The sequence below is a fragment of the Microcebus murinus genome, chromosome 14 (genome assembly GCF_040939455.1).
Source record: "Microcebus murinus isolate Inina chromosome 14, M.murinus_Inina_mat1.0, whole genome shotgun sequence".
In the NCBI taxonomy this organism is placed as follows: domain Eukaryota; kingdom Metazoa; phylum Chordata; class Mammalia; order Primates; family Cheirogaleidae; genus Microcebus; species Microcebus murinus.
The window spans coordinates 77,063,936-77,084,633 of record NC_134117.1 but is presented as its reverse complement, the minus strand read 5'-3'; the positions used below and the strand labels follow the sequence as shown (position 1 = coordinate 77,084,633).

The 20,698-nt window shown below is 39.9% G+C and overlaps 1 protein-coding gene across 1 annotated transcript in view; it reads right to left on the bottom strand.

Moving 5' to 3' along the window:
- Positions 1–683: 683 nt before the first annotated feature.
- The window catches only part of LOC142860950 (DNA excision repair protein ERCC-6), an 89,161-nt gene continuing 69,146 nt past the window's right edge, over positions 684–20,698 (bottom strand). Inside the window, exons 13-21 of the mRNA XM_076010304.1 lie at positions 20,081–20,299; positions 19,195–19,305; positions 18,664–18,783; positions 18,081–18,175; positions 15,962–16,107; positions 15,176–15,880; positions 9,749–9,953; positions 9,067–9,145; positions 684–7,572 (exon numbers count right to left, since the gene is read on the bottom strand). Of these exons, the coding sequence (XP_075866419.1) occupies positions 7,153–7,572; positions 9,067–9,145; positions 9,749–9,953; positions 15,176–15,880; positions 15,962–16,107; positions 18,081–18,175; positions 18,664–18,783; positions 19,195–19,305; positions 20,081–20,299 (2,100 nt within the window). The 3' untranslated portion in view covers positions 684–7,152. The remainder of the gene's footprint in view (positions 7,573–9,066; positions 9,146–9,748; positions 9,954–15,175; positions 15,881–15,961; positions 16,108–18,080; positions 18,176–18,663; positions 18,784–19,194; positions 19,306–20,080; positions 20,300–20,698) is intronic.

Here is a 20,698-nt window from a genome sequence, read left to right as displayed (position 1 = left end):
ATGAGATACCATATTCCCGGATTGGGGCTGAGAGAGAGGGAACCCTATTTTCTTGACTACACCCCCCTGTACTGAGGGATCTGTCATCACACTGAAATGGCAGGGAAGGAGGGAGAGACTGGGTGTGGCTCAAGTGTCACAGACTCTCACTGTTCTTACCAAAATTTAGGTTTCCTTGAATAAATATTAATTTGCTATATGCTTTTAGGACAATTTCCAGAGACATTAGGGCCCCTCACCCATCCATTCTGGAAGTCTAAAGAATGTTTTATGCTAGAAAATTTGTGTACTTTACTACATTAAGAGAGTGATTAAAGGATAAAAACTATATAATTATATTAATAGATGCAGGAAAAGCCTCTAATAAAATTCAGCACTAAATTCAGGACTGGAAAGAGCATTTCCTTAACCTGATAAAGACCATCTACCAGAAAACAACAGCAACTACATATTTATTAGTAAAACTTTAGAAGTTTATCTTGAATGTCAGGAACTAAACAAAGATGCCAACTGTCACCAATTATACTGGAAATATATAAAATATAAGGATTGGAATGGAAGAAATACAATTGTCATTATTTCCAGCTGACATAATCATTGCATACAAAACAATTTACAGACTATTAGGATAAAGAAGTTCAGCAAGGTTGCTAGACACTAGATCAGTATGTAAAAACCAACCTTATGAACTAGAAAATGTGATTGTTAAAAATGTCATTTACAGTCAGGCACGGTGACTCACATCCGTAATCCTAGCACTCTGGGAGGCCGAGGCAGGCAGATCATTTGAGCTCAGGAGTTCAAGACCAGCCTGAGCAAGAGCAAGAACCATCTCTACCAAAAATAGAAAAAATTAGCCAGGCATGGTGGTGCATCCCTGTAGTCCCAGATACTAGGGAAGCTGAGGCAGAAGTATCGCTTGAGCCCAGGAGTTTGAGGTTGCTGTGAGCTAGACTGATGCCACGGCACTCTAGCAGGGGCAACAGAGTGAGACTCTGTCTCAAAAAAAAAAAAATGTCATTTACTATAACAACAAAACCTAGGTTAGGAAGAAAACTAAGACATGCACATCCTTACTATAAAATGTAAGCCATAATAGAATTATGTCTTTATAAATAAATACATATAATAAATGGGAGTGATATAGCCTGTTCATAGAGAAACTTAGTTCATAAACAATCCTAACTAATCTGTACATTCATTACAACTGCACAAACAACAAAATGCACACATGACAAGCTGATCCCAAAATTTATATAAACAAAGGTCCGAGAATAAGCCAGGCATTTTTGAAGATGAGGGGAATCATTCTATCATTTATGATAATCAATTACAAGGTCACAATGATTAAAACAGTGGGTTACTGGTAAAGTTAGATAAGTGGACCAATTTAACAGAATACAGAGCCCAAAAATATTCCCATAGTTCTATGGAATTGGATATAATGATATCCAAATCAAGAGGGAAAAGATGAACAATTTCTTTAAAGGTGCTCAGAAAACTAGCTATCCATATAGAATTGAGAAGAGAATCTATGAGTGTTGGAGAAATATGATTGAGGAATTGATGAGATGTGGCTCATAAGATCATTATTTTATTGTATTGCCCAATATTCCTATATTACAGACAGAAACAGGAGTTGGCAGGGTTTTGCCCTGAAGGAATACGTGAACTCATTAGTTCTCTTATCAAGGGCTGCATCACCTTGCGAGGGCTCTCAAGGCTCTGGTAAGGATGTTTTCCAAGAAGCCTTCCCCATTATCTCATCTGTGGAGCCTTCCATTTTCTTGAAAGGCAAGACAGGGTAAATATGTGGCTCACAGGACGGGAGCCGGAGACAATGAGTGCCCTTTGCCCAGAGATGCACCCCTGTGGTTATAAACAACTTGTTTTATAGAATACAGGCTTTCTGCTCACTCCTGTCTGCTTTGAGTCCACAATAACTAGATCAAAGAAGTATAGAGCCACTATGCCTTTTTGTTATTCCTCTGTTAATTGATAACTATCTCTTAGAACTTAGAAGTTAGCCCCTAAAAGACTTTGTACCTGTTTGTTCACCTAGACTAGAATTTGCTAGAAGCCCTTTTAGAGGACTTTTGACCCTAACCCATTACCTGTATAATCCTGTTTCCATAGCAACCACACTGATATATGTTACTATGGCAACTGGTAATTAATATCTGTAATTATAAAAACCTATGTGAATCTAACCATAATGCTGGACCATTCACAGGGATATGGTTTAGACTCCTGAGTACCCCTGCTGTTATTCTGATCTTTTTATATAAAACTATACCTTAGTGTCTGTGTATTCTTTTATTCCATTTCCTATCAATTTACCCTCTGTGGTGACCCCTACCTAAGGGACCTGGCTTCATGGGGAGAAGTAGCTAATCTCCTCGCAGCCCTGCCACTCTCCCACATATAAATATGTATTCACTACCTTTGGTTAGGGAAGGGGTTCTTAAATACGGAAACAGAACAAAACATGGAAAGACTGCATTCATTTCATTTAAAAACTACTGTATGATAAACAACATCATAAACAAAGCAGTTATGTGGATGTTCTAATTCTCCACATTTTTATATAAAAGAAAAAAAATCCCCAACAAAAAAAAATCTATAAAATACCTAGGAATAGGCCTAATATGAAATGTGTAAGACCTTTATGAAGTTATTAAAATTTTATTCAATATAAAACCCTAATAAAATGAGGCCTATCATGATACTAATGGGAAAAATTATATTAGTTATAAAGAAGGCTATTATCCTCAGATAAATAACCCATAGTAAAATTCGGCAAATATGACACAAATAGGTAACACAGAGATTTACAAATAGCCAACAAACATGGAAATGTTTGGTTTTATAAGAAATCAGAGGCCAAATGTGGTGGATCACGCCTGTAATCCTAGCACTCTGGTACACCAATGTGGAAGAACTGCTTGAGCTCAGGAGTTTGAGACCAGCCTGAGAAACAGCAAGACCATATCTACTAAAAATAGAAAAATTAGCTGGGCGTGGTGGCACATGCCTGTAGTCCCAGCTACTCAGGAAGCTGAGGCAGAAGGATCACTTGAGCCCAGGAGTTTGAGGTTGTTGTGAACTAGGCTGATGCCATGAAACAACACGCTAGCCCAGGCAACAGAGTGAGATTCTATCTCAAAAAAAAAAAAAAAAACAAAAACAAAAAAAAACCAGAGAAATTCAAGTTAAAACAAAGTAATTTCGATCATAAACTTGGTTAAAAAAAAAACCACTTGATTCTCCACCAGGCTCCCTGCTGTCTCATGGCAAGGGTGAGAAGTCTTCAGGTCACGCTTTTCTAATTACAGCCTGGAAAATGAGTACATGTGTGAGATCGAGATCCAGAGAAAGAGGAGATGGTCAAGAATCCCACAGCTGGGCTGAAACTGGCTGCCCAGAATCGCAGTGAGTATCAGGAGGAACCACCAACTGAGAGGCAGAAGTTGAACCCGGACAAGAGAGCGGAGTGCCTGTGGTTGAAGGTGAAGGGGAACTTGAATTGGAAGGTGATCCCAGGAAATAGGCTGGAACAGACTAGAGGTTGAGTGTGGGGATGGTCCGGATGTGAAAGGAAAGACCCCAGCTAACCCAGAGAGTGCTAAACTCCAGAAGCCCACCACGGACAGTCCTAAATTAAAAAGAAGACAAACTGAAGCCACACATGCTGTTACACTGATAATTTGACTTGTTAATTCTCTCAATAAAGTTTTATAGTTTTCTCTGAAAATAAATAAATAAATAAATAAAGCCAATCTACCAAGATTGATACTACCAATTGTGAATAAATGGGTCCTTTCATGGAATGCGAATTGAAGGAAGCAATTTCACTGTACCCATTAACATTTAAAATCCACATCATTTTTTATCTAGCAATTCCATGAAGCTAGAGCTAAACTTGTCAGAATAAAAATGTCTTGGCCAGGTGTGGTGACTCACACCTGTAATCCTAGCACTCTGGGAGGCAGAGGCAGGACTGCTTCAAGACCAGCCTGAGCAAGAGTGAGACCCCAGTCTCTACTATAAATAGAAAGAAATTAGTCAAACAACTAAAAAATAGAAAAAATTAGCCAGGCGCATTGACTTGTCAATTACAGGCGCATGCCTGTAATCTCAGCTACCCAGGAGGCTGAGGCAGGAGGATCGCTTGAGCCCAGGAGTTTGAGGTTGCTGGGAGCTAAGCTGACACCACGGCACTCTAGCCCAGGCAACAGAGCAAGACTCTGTCTCAAAAAAAGTCTTGCATATGTAAATGAGAAGTTGACTGCAAAATAAAGATGGTATAATCCCATTAATGTAAATTATATATACAAACTAGCTGATCTAACAGACTTTAAAAGAGTGGTTTAAACAAGTCAGTTATGTATTTGACTCTCAAGTAACAGGTCAAAGGAAAGCAATTCAAGACTGGCAGGCCAAGTGCTCCAACCTCAGCACACGACTTCCATCTCTCTAGATGCCAGCTCCGCAGAAGCCCCTACCTGGCCTCCTAGCCAGCAGGAGAGGGGAGTATATACTCTAATCCCTTATTTAAGGCCCCAATTGGGAAGTTTTACTCACATCTCATTGCCTAAAACAGTCATGTAGCCACAGTGAACCGTAAGAAAGGCTAAGAAGCATAGTCTCTAGCCAAGCAGCCACGCGTCTGGGTAAAACTCAGGAATTTCATCCATCATGGAAGAAGGGCAAGACAGACATTTGTGCCACTTGTTTTTGTAAATGCACGGAAACTAGTCTGGATGAACACACACCAAATATAGCTCTGCAACAGGAGCAAGACTGGCATAGGGGTGGGGAGGCAGAATATTGCTTGAAATTTTTTAACAGTGATGGTATATTCATGTGACCAGGGAATTTTTAAAAATTTGACAAAATTTTAAAATCCTTTATTTGTACCAATATATCATGTTAAGTACATTAAATCTATCTAAATTGTACAAAGCTTTTAAAGTTCTAAAACTTAGATTTTATCTAAATGAATAAGTTACCCTATATTGTTAAAAACCAATCTACTCACAGCACTGCTCTCCATCTAGGTCACATGATGACAATGTGTGCAGATTTCCATTCTGAGACACCACCTACTCAAGGTTGCATGTCAGGGGCAGAACTGAGACCAGAACTGGAACAAGGACCACCTTGCTCTTACTGCATTGTAACTTTGGACAGTATTTTTTACTTGAAGAGGCAGTTACATCTTCTCTAGCTCAGTATAATGTAGATTTCAGATACTATAGATACAATGCACAAACGCTTCACACCCATGACCTTGAGAACCTTCACCCTGAGAACAAAGGGAACACAATTTCCTCACATGCTAATGATTATAAAAATAAAAATAAACAAAGAGGTCCCCAGAAACAAATGAGTCATGAGTTTTGACTACCTTCTCAGCCAAGTACTCAAATGTAAGATTTATTGATCTGTTTAAAAATTCCTTCTATGGCTTCTAAGATAATGATGGCAAAGTGACCAAAATAATATAATCTCCCTCCTTCAATATATATGAACCGCACTAAAAATAGAAAAAAACTGAACAAGCTAGAATCCAAAAAAAGTAGAAAAGCCTGGCAAGAATTGTCTCTAACTAGGACATCTCTGCCTAAGGAAATGATTCTTGGCCTAAGAAAATATCAGAGCAGTGAAAGCAAAACCTGTGTCCTCCCACAAAGCCTCACACAGCCCAGCGAGGCTCCCCAGACCTCCCTCCTCGCTGGGCCACAGGGGGGAGCAAACGGAAGGCTGGACACAGCTGTCCACTGCAAGCCTGCGCAAGATGTAAAGAAATGGCATGAGCGGAAGACGAGCACAACACAGAAAAATGAGAGAGGAGAAACAGCGGTTGGAGAAGATAAACCCAGGAAACAAATTGCACTGTGATGGCTACAGAAGAAATATAAATACAGTGAATTCAACAAAACAAGACTTTAGAGATGAGAGAATAAAATTACCATAAAAAGGAAACAAGGAAAACAAGAATAAAAAAATAAAGTGAGGACCAAGGCAACACCATCACAAAACCATAAGCACATAAGCCATAGTCAGAAACAGAACAGCCTTAGCTGAAAACCACACCCCGGAAACAGGCATGAGCATCACAGCCAACGACAGTGTCATAAAAGCAGGCACGAGATGATGGCAACTGGAGAAGACAACCTAGGAGGAGAGCCAGGGCTCCGACAGGACCTGATCAGCACCCTCGGCAAGGCTAGCTCCACAAAGAAAGCAGAAAGGGTCAAAGACCCCCGCCAGCCTGCACACAGAGAGGGGCCCGGAGTGGGGTCACTCTATGGTAACGACAGCTGTGACCGCTGTGGTCTGCCGTGATGGCTGTGTGTGTGCATCTGTGCGGTTTTATGGACTGCCTTTTGTTTCTGCTTGGATTTTTTAATGATAACACATTTCATTTTCTAAAACCAACAGTCAAAAAGAGATGCCCTTTGCTTAAAGCCATAGTAAACTGAATACACTACAACTTTCCACAAATACATGTCTTATTTCATTCCACACTATTTTCATGCTTTATGAATAAAAATACCCGCCAATTTAACAGTACCTTAAAAAGAGGACTGTTTAAAGGCAATTAATATGATTAACAACAGATACATCTGATCTTTTTTGGGGTGGCAAACAATGAATTTAAATGTTTAAAAGTTATGTATCAAAATAATGCTGTTAACAGATACTGATGAACTAATTTATTGAACAACTCTGACACAACTCTGACTGAATGTAAAACCTGTTTTTAGCACCAATAAAAAGAATTCTTGAGATTTCTTTTCTGCAAACTTCCAAATGTGGTCCCTGACAACATCTTTTGGGTAAAGGAACAAATGTGCTCCAAGGAGTAAATGCTAGGTCCCTGATTTTATAACATAATTCAGAGTGCCAAAAAAAAAAAAAAAAATCCAGGTATTTTCTGTTTTAGTTTTAGTTTAGCATTATTAAAACTTTTAAGTTTCAGAGAAGAATTTCTTCTTCCTTACAGTTTTAATTTTGAGGTAGATGTCATGCAAAGTAAATATTCAGTACAGCCAACTTTAGTCAACAAACATGATTATTAATACAATTAATAATCAGAAATTTCCATTAGATAAAGTGAACCGAAAGTTTAGGAAGCAGTACTGTTCAGCAGTATTCTGGCTTGAGTTTCCAAATTCCTTCACCACCAGAAGTTCTATGAAAAGTGCACAGATTTCTCAACAGTTCTCGGAAGACGCAAGACTGCGATGCAGACAGCTTGGATTCAAACTCTTGCAGTATCTCCCTAGTGCTGGCCTGGCCATCAACGTGGGCCTGAAAAGCAATGAAGTTTCTAATTTCCACCAGAAGGTCGTCGTGTTCTGTGGTGAGCATCGGGGCAGAAGCCTCTTGAAGGTGCCCACTTTCACTTTCTAGCCGCTCTGGCAGAATCAGGTGGTTTCTAGCTCTCATTTTAGCCAAGAGTGAGGAGGAGGTGAGGGCCCCAGATGAAGACTCTGCATCTTCTGTTCTTCCGCTAAAATGCTCAGGGACATTACCTTTTCCTTCCTTTTTCATTATGCCATCCTGGAGAAAGAAGATCACCACATTGATATATTTCATTTCTAGTTTATGCTCCCACTTGCTTTCCCCGAAGGCTGTGATGGGCCACAAGATAATACGTGTGCCAGGGTGGGGAGGCTGATGGGGCGAGACGGAGAGCCCATCTAATGCAAAAGGGAAAGAGGAGAGTCAACACTCAATCCTCCTACTGTGGCTGGGCGCGGTGGCTCCCGCCTAACATCCTAGCACTCTGGGAGGCCGAGGCGGGTAGATCATTTGAGCTCAGGAGTTTGAGACCAACCTAAGCAAGAGCAAGACCCCGTCTCTACTAAAAAATAGAAAGAAATTAGCGGGACAACTAAAAATATATAGAAAAAATTAGTCAGGCATGGTAGTGCATGCCTGTAATCCCAGCTACTCTGGAGGCTGAGGCAGGAGGATCACTTGAGCCCAGGAGTTTGAGGTTGCTGTGAGCTAGGCTGACACCATGGCACTCTAGCCCATCCAACAGACTGAGACTCTGTCTCAAAAAAAAAAAAAAAATTCCCCCACTGTTAGAGAGCATTTCCTAAAAACAATAAATAAATTAAAAGGAAGGGCAACTGAGCCATGCTCTTTGGTCATTATTCTGCACAGTGAGGAGGAAGGCAGTGAAGCAGGCCGGCTCGCAGGAAAGGTTCCTAGGAAATCTGTCTCTAGGAGGCCTGGGACGACTTTGAGTGCTTGCGGGCTTTTCCTGTTCTTCCTTCCAAATGGACCCTGATCCACACACTGTGGACAAGGAACTATCCACATATCACAGCTATACTTATTTTCTTTCACGTTTAAGTCTTCTTACTCTTTTCCTACCTTACACCTAATGTGAGTTTCCTTAGAACAACACAAATCTAACTTCGCAAGGGCCTCAAATCCCTACTGCTAAAAGCATATAATATGGGAAGTCAAAAAGTTCTCTATTCCTAAGAATGTTTACACTAATTTAAAACTGAAGTCTGAATCTGGGAGCTTTAACATAATCCTCTACCAGAAAGACCAAGAAAGTACTGAATGGTGCAGTCTGGCCTAGTTTTAACCACTGAAGTACTCAAGGGCACTGCAGTACTGCAGGGCATTCTAGAACAGAGACAGATATGGGCACTCTGCTCTAGCAGCTAGTGAATTATAGACAACACTCAAGGTGGCTTTCTGGATCTTCATTCCAGAGGTCAGTGGTCCCTGGAGCTGGCACTTTCCCTCCAGATGGGCAGGCTGTGCTAGCAGTGACACACCTATCCCTGTATTAACCTCTGAGGGCAAAATACATGCTGCCACAGATCTCAGGTTAAAGACTTTGTCTTTTAGGAAGTTAGGTGGTTATTTTAGATTCCAATGAAAGTACACCATAAATCAGAGCATACAATACAGTATCAAGTATCATCCTGCAATAACCATATTCTGCATATCAGAATCGGGGGAAATTGTCATGGTACTTCCATCAAACAAGTCTCACCCTGAAAAGCAAAAAGGTTATCATATTACCTGGCACTTCTCTGCTGGAGACACTGAAGAAGGATGCTGCACAGAAAACTTAGAATTCCTCTTCTGACCAAATCTGCTCCTAAATAAAGAAAGGAATCACAGTAGATTAAATGTTTGCTTTTGTGACTTAGAGATCAAAACAGCCAAGCATGAACCTCCTGGAAACGCTTTCACGCACATGGCTGTTCTTTCTTGCTGTGCCGTTTCTGCCCTAGCCCCGGTTCCTCCACTGCACTCTCCCGGGAAGCAGCCTCTGCATCTCAGCGCGAGAACTACTCAATAGCTTCGTTCACATATGATGGAAATCACCCTTTTAGAAAATTGCTCTAAAAGAACATACTGAATAGCACAATAATTACTGATTATTGTAAACTTGCTAATTATCTTGCTAAAGTTTCATCGTTATTCTGTATCTCTTACTATTTCTAATGACGCCATCTTTCAAACAAGACTGATCACTTCTCCTTCCCATGAAAAGTCACTTTGGAAAAATGGAGATACAAGCAAGTAAGAAGGTAAAATTACAACGGTATTTCCCCAAGTCACCCAAACCTGGCTGACACAATCCCTCCCCAAGGAACTTTCTATTACTGCAGATACACAAGAATCTAAGCATCCACACCTGCCCTGACTTTGGTTTTAGCTAGCCTCCTCGCAAGCACTGCAGGCAGCACTCGCTTACTTTAGTCCTGCTGGTGCACCAGAACTCGCCCTGTGGCCAGTCCAGGTGGGAACCCCAGACACTGCTCCCAGACACCGCTGACGAGAGAGCCGCAGTGCTTTCAAGGCGTCCTGGGCCACTCGATTGGCTTCTGCCTCCACCAGCACATAATCTGGGCTGGCTCCATCCATAATGGCATCGTGTTTCATGACACTGTGCACACCAACTAACAAGAAGGAAAACAGCAAAGTAAGATTTCAGTTTGTCCACAAGATACCCTTCTCCTCTGTAATAGTCTAGCATTGCTGTAGTCAAAAAATAATGAACATTCTTAGATGCTATTTACCAAGTGGCTATTTTGACCCAGAAACTTCACAAATGCCATTGCTACTCATACTTGCCACTACCCTAAGGTTTTATAATAACTGAAGCATAATATTGTAATCACAACTTCAACATTTAAGCTCATTCTTGCTACCTGGAAGGGAAGCAAAAACCTATCAATGAACTTTTTCATGAAAGGAAAAATATAAACCAGAATTAAAAATTTCTAAAAAATAATGGAAAATTCAAAGCCTTAAATACTTATATCAATAAAAACAAAAGAATTAAAATTTCAAGTAAAAAAGTTATAAAAAAAAATTAAGCCAAAAACCCCACCTAAATACAATAAAAACAAAAGCACAGCAAGAAATAAAGATAAAAGCAAAAATTAATAAGGTAGAAGATAATCATGGATCTAATAAATAAATCAAATTCCTGGTTTATTGAAAAAAAAAATCACAAAACAAACAACCCACTAGCTTAAACAATTTAAAAAGGAAAAACAAATTTATGAAATTATAAATGACAAGGGGGAAATTATCTTGAAATAAAAGCAAATTAAAAAAAATCATTATAAGAGCATTTTATATACTTGTATGCAAACTTGAAAACTAGACAAAATACATAATTTCCTAGGAAAACAGACCAGTAACTGTAGAAGAAATAGAGGAAAACTACAGACCAATATAACTTATGAATATAAATGAGAAAATACAAAATATGTCAGCAGACAAAATCCAAAAGCAAAAAAAGCATAATACACCATGATCAAGTAGAAGCTATGAATTAATATTGGGAATTCAAGGTTCATTCAATATTAGAAAATCCATTATATAATAAGCTTAAAATGGTTTATTGTCTCCATAGATGTTATTTCTATAGATCTTGAAAATGCCTTTGACAATTCAACATCCACTCCTGATAAAAACACTCAAGAAATTGGGCAATGATTGATACTTCCTCGGGTGGGGGAGAGGAGGGAATAAAAAAATAAAAAAAAATAAAAAATAAAAATCGAAATTAAAAAATGTAATAAAACATATACCTTAGTCTTAACACTAGACTCTTAAGCTAGGTGAGCTGGCTCATGCCTGTAATCCTAGCACTCTAGGAGGCCAAGGTGGGAGGATCGCTTGAGGTCAGGAGTTCAAGACCAGCCTGAGCTACACCAAGACCCCATCTCTAAGAATAGAAAAATTAGCTGGGCATGGTGGCATGCACCCTGTAGTCCCAGCTACTCGGGAGGCTGTGGCAGGAGGATCACGTAAGCCCAGGAATTTCAGGTTGCTATGGGTTAGGCTGAAGCCACGGCACTCTAGCCCAGTCAACAGAGCAAGATTCTTGTCTCAAAAAATAAAAACACCAGATTCTTATTCAGTGGGTAAACAAACACCGGAGGATATTTTCACCAAGAATGGGAAAGATAAGATGTCCATTATCTCCACTACTTAATATTTATTTCATATTTGCCAAGTGCAATTAGAAAAGGGAGATTAGAGACATGAATTTAAAATGAAAAAGTGAAATTTTATTTTTTAGTCTTTTTTTAATGATAGCATACCTAGAAAACCCTATAGAATCAATGATAAAACGTAAACAAAAAAATTCAGAAAAAATAAAATGATATAAAATTAACATCCAGAAATTTATGACCTACCTTCCTATTCACAAACAATAGCCAGTTAAAAGATATAATGGTGGAAAAAATTCCATTTACAATAACCAAAAAGATAAAACACTTAGGAATAAACCAAAGAAATATGTAAAGCCTACTTGGAGAAAATTTATAAATACTCCTGGAATGACATATTATTGGGCTTAAACAAATATAAAAGACATCCTTTGTTCTTACCTAGAATGACTCAATAACCATTCTCCCTGAGTTAATTATACATTTAATGCAATCCCAATACAAATACTAACAACTTTTTTTATGAAGCTTAAACAAACTGATACTAAAGTTCATCTGGAAAAATAAATGTGCACGAATAGTTAGGAAAACACTGAAAAGGCAAAGCGACACCCTACTGAAGAGTAAAAGCCACTGAAACTATTAACAGTTTGGTGTTGTGGCAGAGATAGACAAAGCAGGGGATGGACAAAAACTCCAAAAATAGACCCAACTACGTATGGAAGTATATTACGTGATAAAGGTAGCATCTCAAATCACTGGGGAAAAATAAATTTTAAATAAATTATGCTAGAAAAGTTAGGGAGTTACTAGAAACAAGATAAAATCAATACTTCATATTCCAAATAGGTCAGAGATCTCAATCTAAAAAACCATACAACTGGTACAAGAAAACATGGTGAATTCCTGTATTACCTACCCATAGAAAAGGCTTAAGCACAATGACTCAAAATTAGTAACAGGTAAGACTGATAAATTGATTGTATATGTTTTAAAACCTGTTTCATAGGCAAAAACTCACCATAAGTAAAAAAAAAAAAAAAAAGAAAAGAAAAACTATGAGAAAATATTTGTTGCATATATGAAAAATAAAAAGCTAACATGCCTAATCTATTTAAAAAACTCTTTAAAACCAAGGGGGAAAAAAGACCTAAAACGAGATATTATTTCTCACTTATCAGATTGGCAAAAATTAAAAGTATAACAACACATGCTTGGCATGGCTCTGGGGAACAGATGTGTACATTGATAGTGACAATGCAATTTGATATAAACGATATATGGTGAGGAGATGGGCATTAACTCACAAAAATAAAAAACTCTACATATCCATTTACCTTTTGTTCTAGCAATCCCACTTCTAGGAATTTTTCTCTAAAGATAAACCCTCTAAAAATACTAAAATATGTAAGTAGAGGATTATTTACTATATAGTGCTATGATTGAAAAAAGCTATAAACTATCTAAATGCTCATATGTGAATAATAAATCATGGCGCAGGTTGAGTATCCCTTATCCAAAAAGTTTGGCACCACCAATGTTTCAGATTTTGGATTTTGGAATATTTGCATATATACGATGAGATATTTTGGGGTTGGGACCCAAGTCTAAACACAACATTTATTTAATATATACCTTACCCACATAGCCTGAAGATAATTTTATACACACTTTTTAATAATTTTGTGCATGAAACCAAGTTTTGATTGTGTTTTGACTGAGACTCAGTCACATGAGGTGAAGTGTAGAATTTTCTACATGTCAACGCTCAAAACATTTCAGATTTGGGCACATTTCAGATTTTGGAATTTTCGAGCAAGTGTGCTCATGTCCGCATAGAGCATTCTAGCAATAACAATGAAGGAGGGAGTTGTCTGTGAAGTAACGTGGAGTTTCTGTCAGGATGTATCACTTTTTTAAAAGGGAACAGAAGAGTACAGTGTGCAACCCGTTTGTAAAAGAGTAATTATGAAATGAGACATACGTCTGTGTATTGTCACAAAAAGAAACACAGGAAGGAAATGCCAGAAACTCACAGGACTGGGGAGGTCATGGTGGGGGGGTGGCACTTCTCTGAGTATAGTTTTGATTGTGTAACTACGTTAATGTGTTACATACTCCAAAGGTAAAGTCGACAAGCATGGGAGGAAACCCTAAAATGGAATACAAACAGAAATAAATTAACCTAACTATATTTTAAAGTGATAACACACTGAAGGGAAAGAAAAAAAGAATTAACCTAAGTAATGTATGAACAGAGTTTTGACTGAAAACTTTCAGGATAAAGACAAAAATAAATATGAACAAATGCTGAACTCCAGTTAGTGTCATTGCTTTTTGCTGTGGTAGGTTAGAAATTCTAAAACTACCGTGCTTTCTAGCATTGAGCATTCAGTCAGTATGCTGAGACAAATGGTCCTGAAGAAGGAGCTACAAATACGGAAAGGCCCTGTGGTACTGAACTGAAACCGGAGATAACAGTGTCAACTCATTTTGTTTTGCTTTTCAGAGCTTATTGGTATATAAATCATACACAATAAAACTGCACATACTTCAAATGTACAATTTGCTAAGTTATAACACATATATATACCATGAAATTGTCACTACAGTCACAACACTGAACATAACCATCGCCTGCACACCTTTCCCCGTGCCCCTTCATAATCCCCAGACAACCCATCTGCTGTCACCACAGTCTGTTTGCTAGAATTTTATGCAAATGGAATTGCACAGTATGTACTACTCTTATTAGTCTGAATTCATCCATATTGTGGCATGTATCAATACTTTATTTCCTTTTATTACTAATATCAAGTCCATTGTATGGATATACCATGGTTAGTTTATTCACCTGCTGGTGAACATTTGTGTTATTTCCAATTTGGGGCTATTACTAATAAAGCTGCTATGAATTTTCATGTATAAGTCTTTATGTGGACGTATCTTTTCATTTCTCTTGGGTAAATACATACCCAGGACTGGTGCATGCCCATTTTTTTTAAACTGCCAGATTGTTTTTCAAAGTGAGTGCACCATCTACAATCCCACCAGCAGTGTATGAGAGATCCAATTCCTACACATCTTTACCAACACGTAGTATTTTTTTAACTTTGGTTATGCTAGAGGGTATTTTCTCCTCATTTTTGATCATGTTTTCCTGCTTCTTTGTATGCCCTGTAATTTTTAATTGGGTGCCAGACATTAGAAATTTTTATCTTATTGGGTGCTGGGTATTTATGTATTTCTATAAACATTCAGGTGGCACTGAAGCAGTACTCATTCTAAGGATAATCATTCCCTACTACTGAGGCAAGACCACTATACTATGCAATACCCAATGCCCCATGAAATGTTTTTCAGCCTGGCTGGTGGGAACAGGCACTATCCTTTGCTATGGGTGAGCATCATACATGTTTCCTCTGTCCTTTTGGGATGGGTCCCTTCTCCAGCCTCCAGTAGTTTCCTTGCACAAATGTGATGGTCAGCATTCAGCTGAGTACCAAATGAGACCATCAAGAAAGTGAAGTTCTTCAGAAAGAGGGCTAACTACAATTTCCAAAATGTCAATACATTTCAAATCTGAGTTTCTGAAGAAAAGTACTGTTGGCTGAGAGCCCACTTTGCACCACGAGTTAAAGGCTGCTACTGCCAGGAACAGCCCAGTCATTGCTCTTCCTAGCACCCCCATGGCACATGCAGCAAAGGATTACCTGATTTTTTGAAAAGCTTTTCCAAAACATAATCGTCATTGCTCTGTTCCTTGGCCTCACTCCTGTTTTCTTCATCTTGCTTCTGGTACTGCCTTTTCTTCACCAGGTGTGGAATCCGAGTTCCTTCAAACCTGGCGTCTCTGTGATGCTTAGAGTTCCTAGGCTTTTGCTTTGGTCTCACATGCTTCTCCAGAGTCTCTGCTGCTGCCACACACTGATGTTTTGTTTTTGACTTATGCTTATAAAAATTATTTTCCATTTGTTCATTTTCCCAGAGAGGTTCTATCTGACCCTGGCAGCTTTCTCTTTCATCCGAAAGACCCTGCTTTTCATCCATGCTTTCCTCACCAGATCGCCTGGACATACTGCCAATTCCAGAAGAATGTGAACATTCCTCATTTCCACTAATTACCAATGACTGCTCTGGTGTAGACACCATGTCAGTCTCTTCTCCAAGCCTATTGCTGCTAGTTACAGTACTGCTCATGTGAGGGTCACCTTTGAAAAGATCACCTTGATTAGAAGTCACTGCAATTACTTTGGCTCCTACAGCCTCAGATTCCTTTTCAGATGATGTGGCATCATTTGCAGATGTATTAGAATCAGGGAACTTTTTGCATTTTGGAACATCGTGGTCTGTTCCAAAGGCTGTTTGGATTTTTCTTTTTAAGTGGCGTTTGGGTGTCTGAACATCTGAACCAGTACCTGTTAAGAGGAAAAACACAGTTAATATTATATTGCATAATTCATATATAATTGACTAGTTCAAATAATTTTATGTAATACCTGCAAAAATAGCACTTGTTTCAGTGCTCTGGGATGCATCGGGACTAGTCAGAGTAAACAGCTCATAAAGGTCATTGGATTTGAAAAACCGCCTTTGTTTTGGATCTTTTAGCACTCTATTTGTCAAAAACTGCTTGAAGATTTGTCTAAAAAGATAAAAATTAAACCGGTATAAAATAATGTTTAGCTCTACCTCAAAATTCAAGTTATAAAATAATATAAGAGAAATATGATAGCAGCTGCACAATGGCTAAATATTAATAATCTCCCAAACTGTCAGTCTTGGAAAATTATAATCCAGAAAGTATGTAACACTTCAGTTGGTCTTGCGTGTCTTACAGAACTTAAATTGGAAATAATATCTTATTATTTACACCCAGTAAGCTTTTTCAACCCCCAAGATCCATCACATTTCAAGAAATACCCTTTCACACACATTCATGTGACTCACAGCTTCTCTGAGCTGCAAGGAGTCGGCCTCCCTGACTCTCAGACCAAGGGTGCCAAGCCCTGCCCTGCCCTGCCCTGCCCTGCCCTGCCCTGCCCTGCCCTGCCCTGCCCTGCCCTGCTTGTGGTGGGACCCAGGAAACTCTCTCAGCTCACTCTGACCTGTCTCCTCCAGCTCCCACCTGCTGGTCCACCCTGCTGAAGTCCCACACCATTGTCACTCTTCACAGGCATCTCCACAGCAGCACTGCCCCTTCTGTCATTTATTCTCCAGGCTGAAGCCTGTCTCTCTAACAGGAAGCTCTCCTCTCATAGGATTCGACTCATCTCTGGCCCTTTCACAACAGGCCCTTGGAGAACATGCAACATTCCAGGAGTGGGCTAGTGCAAGGTAGAGAGCAGGGAGCTTCCTGTAGGAGCTGGACTACAGCTCAAGAACAGTCTTCGGTGGGGAGGAGGAGACACTGGCAATGCCTTGGCTCTGCTGTTGACGTTACTATGGCCTAAAATCGCCTAGTCATTATGCAGAAAGACAGAGGAAGAAATGGGTGTCCTGTCAACCTCTAAGGGGCATCAGAGTCAAAAACCACCAAGACACCCACGTGATCACACCTGCACGGTGTATGTAATTAAATGCCAATAGGTAGCATTCAACTTTGTCACTCTTTAAAGTTTTTCTGAAAGTGGCACACTACAGTAGGAAGGAATATTGTCTCTCAAAGAATATGTAACATGAAGCTCACATATAAGCGGCCCTTGAAGCAGAATAAAGTACAAAAATTATCAGGTTCAAAGACATTTCTTTTTTTTTTTTTTGAGACAGAGTCTCACTCTGTTGCCTGGGCTAGAGTGCCATGGTGTCAGCCTGGCTCACAGCAACCTTAAACTCCTGGGCTCAAGCAATCCTGCTGCCTCAGCCTCCCGAATAGCTGGGACTACAGGCATGTGCCACCACGCCCAGCTAATTTTTTCTATATATTTTTAGTTGGCCAATTAATTTCTTTCTATTTTTTAGTAGAGACAAAGTCTCCTCTTGCTCAGGCTGGTCTTGAACTCCTGAGCACAAACGATCTGCCTGCCTCGGCCTCCTAGAGTGCTAGGATTACAGGCGTGAGCCACCGCGCTTGGCCTCAAAGACATTTCTTAAAAACTCAAAATAAGCCATCTGAGTTTATTTTCATGGGAAAGAAAAGTATACAAAACATAAACAAAAAGCAATTAATATGTCCCTTAAGTTACAGCAACTATTACTCTAAGACGGAAAGATTTTTAAAACACTTAAAAAAACTTCCAAGGCCAGGCGTGGTGGCTCACGCCTGTAATCCTAGCACTTTGGGAGGCCGAGGCGGGCGGATTGCTCAAGGTCAGGAGTTCGAAACCAGCCTGAGCGAGACCCCGTCTCTACCAAAAATAGAAATAAATTAATTGACCAACTAAAAATATATATACAAAAAATTAGCCGGGCATGGTGGCACATGCCTGTAGTACCAGCTACTCGGGAGGCTGAGGCAGTAGGATCGCTGAGCCCCGGAGATTGAGGTTGCTGTGAGCCAGGCTGACGCCACGGCACTCACTCTAGCCTGGGCAACAAAGTGAGACTCTGTCTTGAAAAAAAAAAAACTTCCTGCTCAAAACTCTGGTTGCAGAGTGGAGAGTGGCAGCCAGTACTGACCGGTGGTAGATCTTTTCTTCAATGGTGCCCGCAGTCAGCAGTCTGTACACAGTCACCTGCCTCTTCTGGCCTATTCTCCACGCTCGCTCCCGGGCCTGCGACAGAGACAGACACTTCAACAAAAGCCCTTCCCAGCAACAAGCATCTCTGACTAAAAGAAAAAAAGATGGCTGGTTGCTGCTTTTCACTCCAGAGGAAGAATTTTGGCTAAGGAGGCCACGTACCCCAAAGGGCTGTGCAGAGAGGCAAGCAGCCAATTGACAGAGACCGAACTGAGACATCTCTGTGGGAAAAACATGCTTATAACCTTGCCTATGTTCTCTTTACACCAAATCTAGGAACGTATTCTATGCACAAACTGCTGACTGTTCCTGCCTGTGAGACTCTGAAGGACGTCTTCTTTCATGTTGAAGAACAGGAAACAACCAAAATGTGACTGCACAATGAAGCCAACTAGAACATCAAAGGCCAATACCAAGTGCTAACGATGAAACATTTCTACTACATACATATGTGCATATGTGTGTAGATACGTGTGTATATATACAGACACACAATCTTTGAGACAAAGCAGAAAACCGACCTGCGTGTCTGTGCTTGGGTTCCAGTCCGGGTCATAGATGATGACTCTGTTTGCCCCCGTCAGGTTAACGCCAAGGCCGCCCACCCGCGTGGTCAGAAGAAACACAAATATGGATTTGTCCTAGAGGCAAGACACACAGCACTCAGCATGCACATGTGTGACAGCTCTTCACACGTTCCACACATGGAGCCACCGGGCTGTTCCCAACCCAAGGAATGGTTATGCCTAGAGACCTTTGGTGAATCAAGAGCTCACCTCACGGCTCTTACTTTTAATATCAATTATATTATCAATATTTTAAAATTGGGTTTTCAAGAAGGAAAATACATGCTTTGTTTAAACACACACATGCATGCACGCACCTCAATAATCTAAAAGTGCGCTGAGTTTAAAGTAAAAAGTCCCCCTTCACCCCCTTCACCCTACCCGAGCCCAGAAGTAGGCCCTGCTCAGGTGGGTGTGGGTGTGCTCACTCCTGTGGCTCCAAGTACAGTAGCAGCGTGTGACGCCTCTGTTATGTTCACATGTTACCTCGTTGTATCTTGTAATCAGTGGTTGTCTTGAAGCTATTGTGGTGGTACCATCCATCTTGAGGTAGGAATACTTTTGGGCTCTAAGGAATACTTCGAGTATGTGCAGCATCTGTTGGGAGTTGGGGGATAAGAGTTTTCAAATCAAAGACACACTCCTAGTGAGTGCTTCTATGCTTGTGTCACACCCTCCCCAACAGGCCTATGTTAAAGGGGGTTTCTTATTTTAAGGCAGATAAATATACTGTTACAAGAGTATTTTTGGTATTTCCTTATGGCTAATTCTTACAATTTTTTTTTTTTTTTTGAGACAGAGTTTCGCTTTGTTGCCCAGGCTACAGTGAGTGCCGTGGCATCAGCCTAGCTCACAGCAACCTCAAACTCCTGGGCTCAGGCAATCCTGCTGCCTCAGCCTCCCGAGTAGCTGGAACTACAGGCATGCACCACCATGCCCGGCTAATTTTTCTATATATATTAGTTAGCCAATTAATTTCTATTTATAGTAGAGATGGGCTCTTGCTCTTGCTTAGGCTGGTTTCGAACTCCTGACCTTGAGCAATCCGCCCACCTCGGCCTCCTAGAGTGCTAGAATTACAGGTATGAGCCACCGTACCCCGCCTAATTCTTACAATTTTTACAAATAGCCTGAGCTCAGGCCCAAATTCACCTGCATACCAGAATCACATGGTGAGATTTTTTTAAAAAGTCAACTTCTGGACACCACCAGAGAAAGGCCAAACTCCCAAAGAAGTCTAGAGGCTGCCACCTGAGCATCTGCAGTAGACTTTCTTTAGAATCATTATTTTAGATTATATCCTGACTTTTGAAGTAATGAGTGTAACTCATAAAGAACCCACTTGTCTCTTGCACGAGATTTATACACTCACCTGTCTCGACTGAGAAAACAGCAATACTCGTTGACCCTGCTTGTGCCATATTTTCAACAAAGACTCAACAACAATCATTTTCCCAGAACGTTTCCAGTATCCAAACTGATCTTCTTCTTCTAGTTCATCTTCCGGAAGACCCTTGAGATTCTTGGTACCTCCAGAAAAGAGATCAGGGTGGTTGCAAATTTTTCTTAGGGCAATAAGTCCAGAGAAAATCTACGGCATGAAAGAACCACATATGTACTCAGATTACCCCAGGTAAAATGATACTCACTCGGGAAGGAAGGGGAGGTGGCTATCCATTACATACAATTATTACATATACTACATATATTAAATATACAGATTAAAAGTAACCTTTCACCAGCTTCTCAGTTTCTTCCCTAATCACAGTGTTACCAGGAGCTGGAGGAAATTAACTTTCACTCATCTTCTTTCTCTGACAGGACAAGTTCTCTGGAAACAAAAAATTCTATTGGACTGAACAGGTTTATAGGGGTCATATTTAATGTCTGATAATTCATTTTCCCTCACTAGAAAAAAATGTATGCAATTCACAACAATATAAACTTGGTATCAAAAACTGACTTACCTTTTAAATATAGATCAGAAATG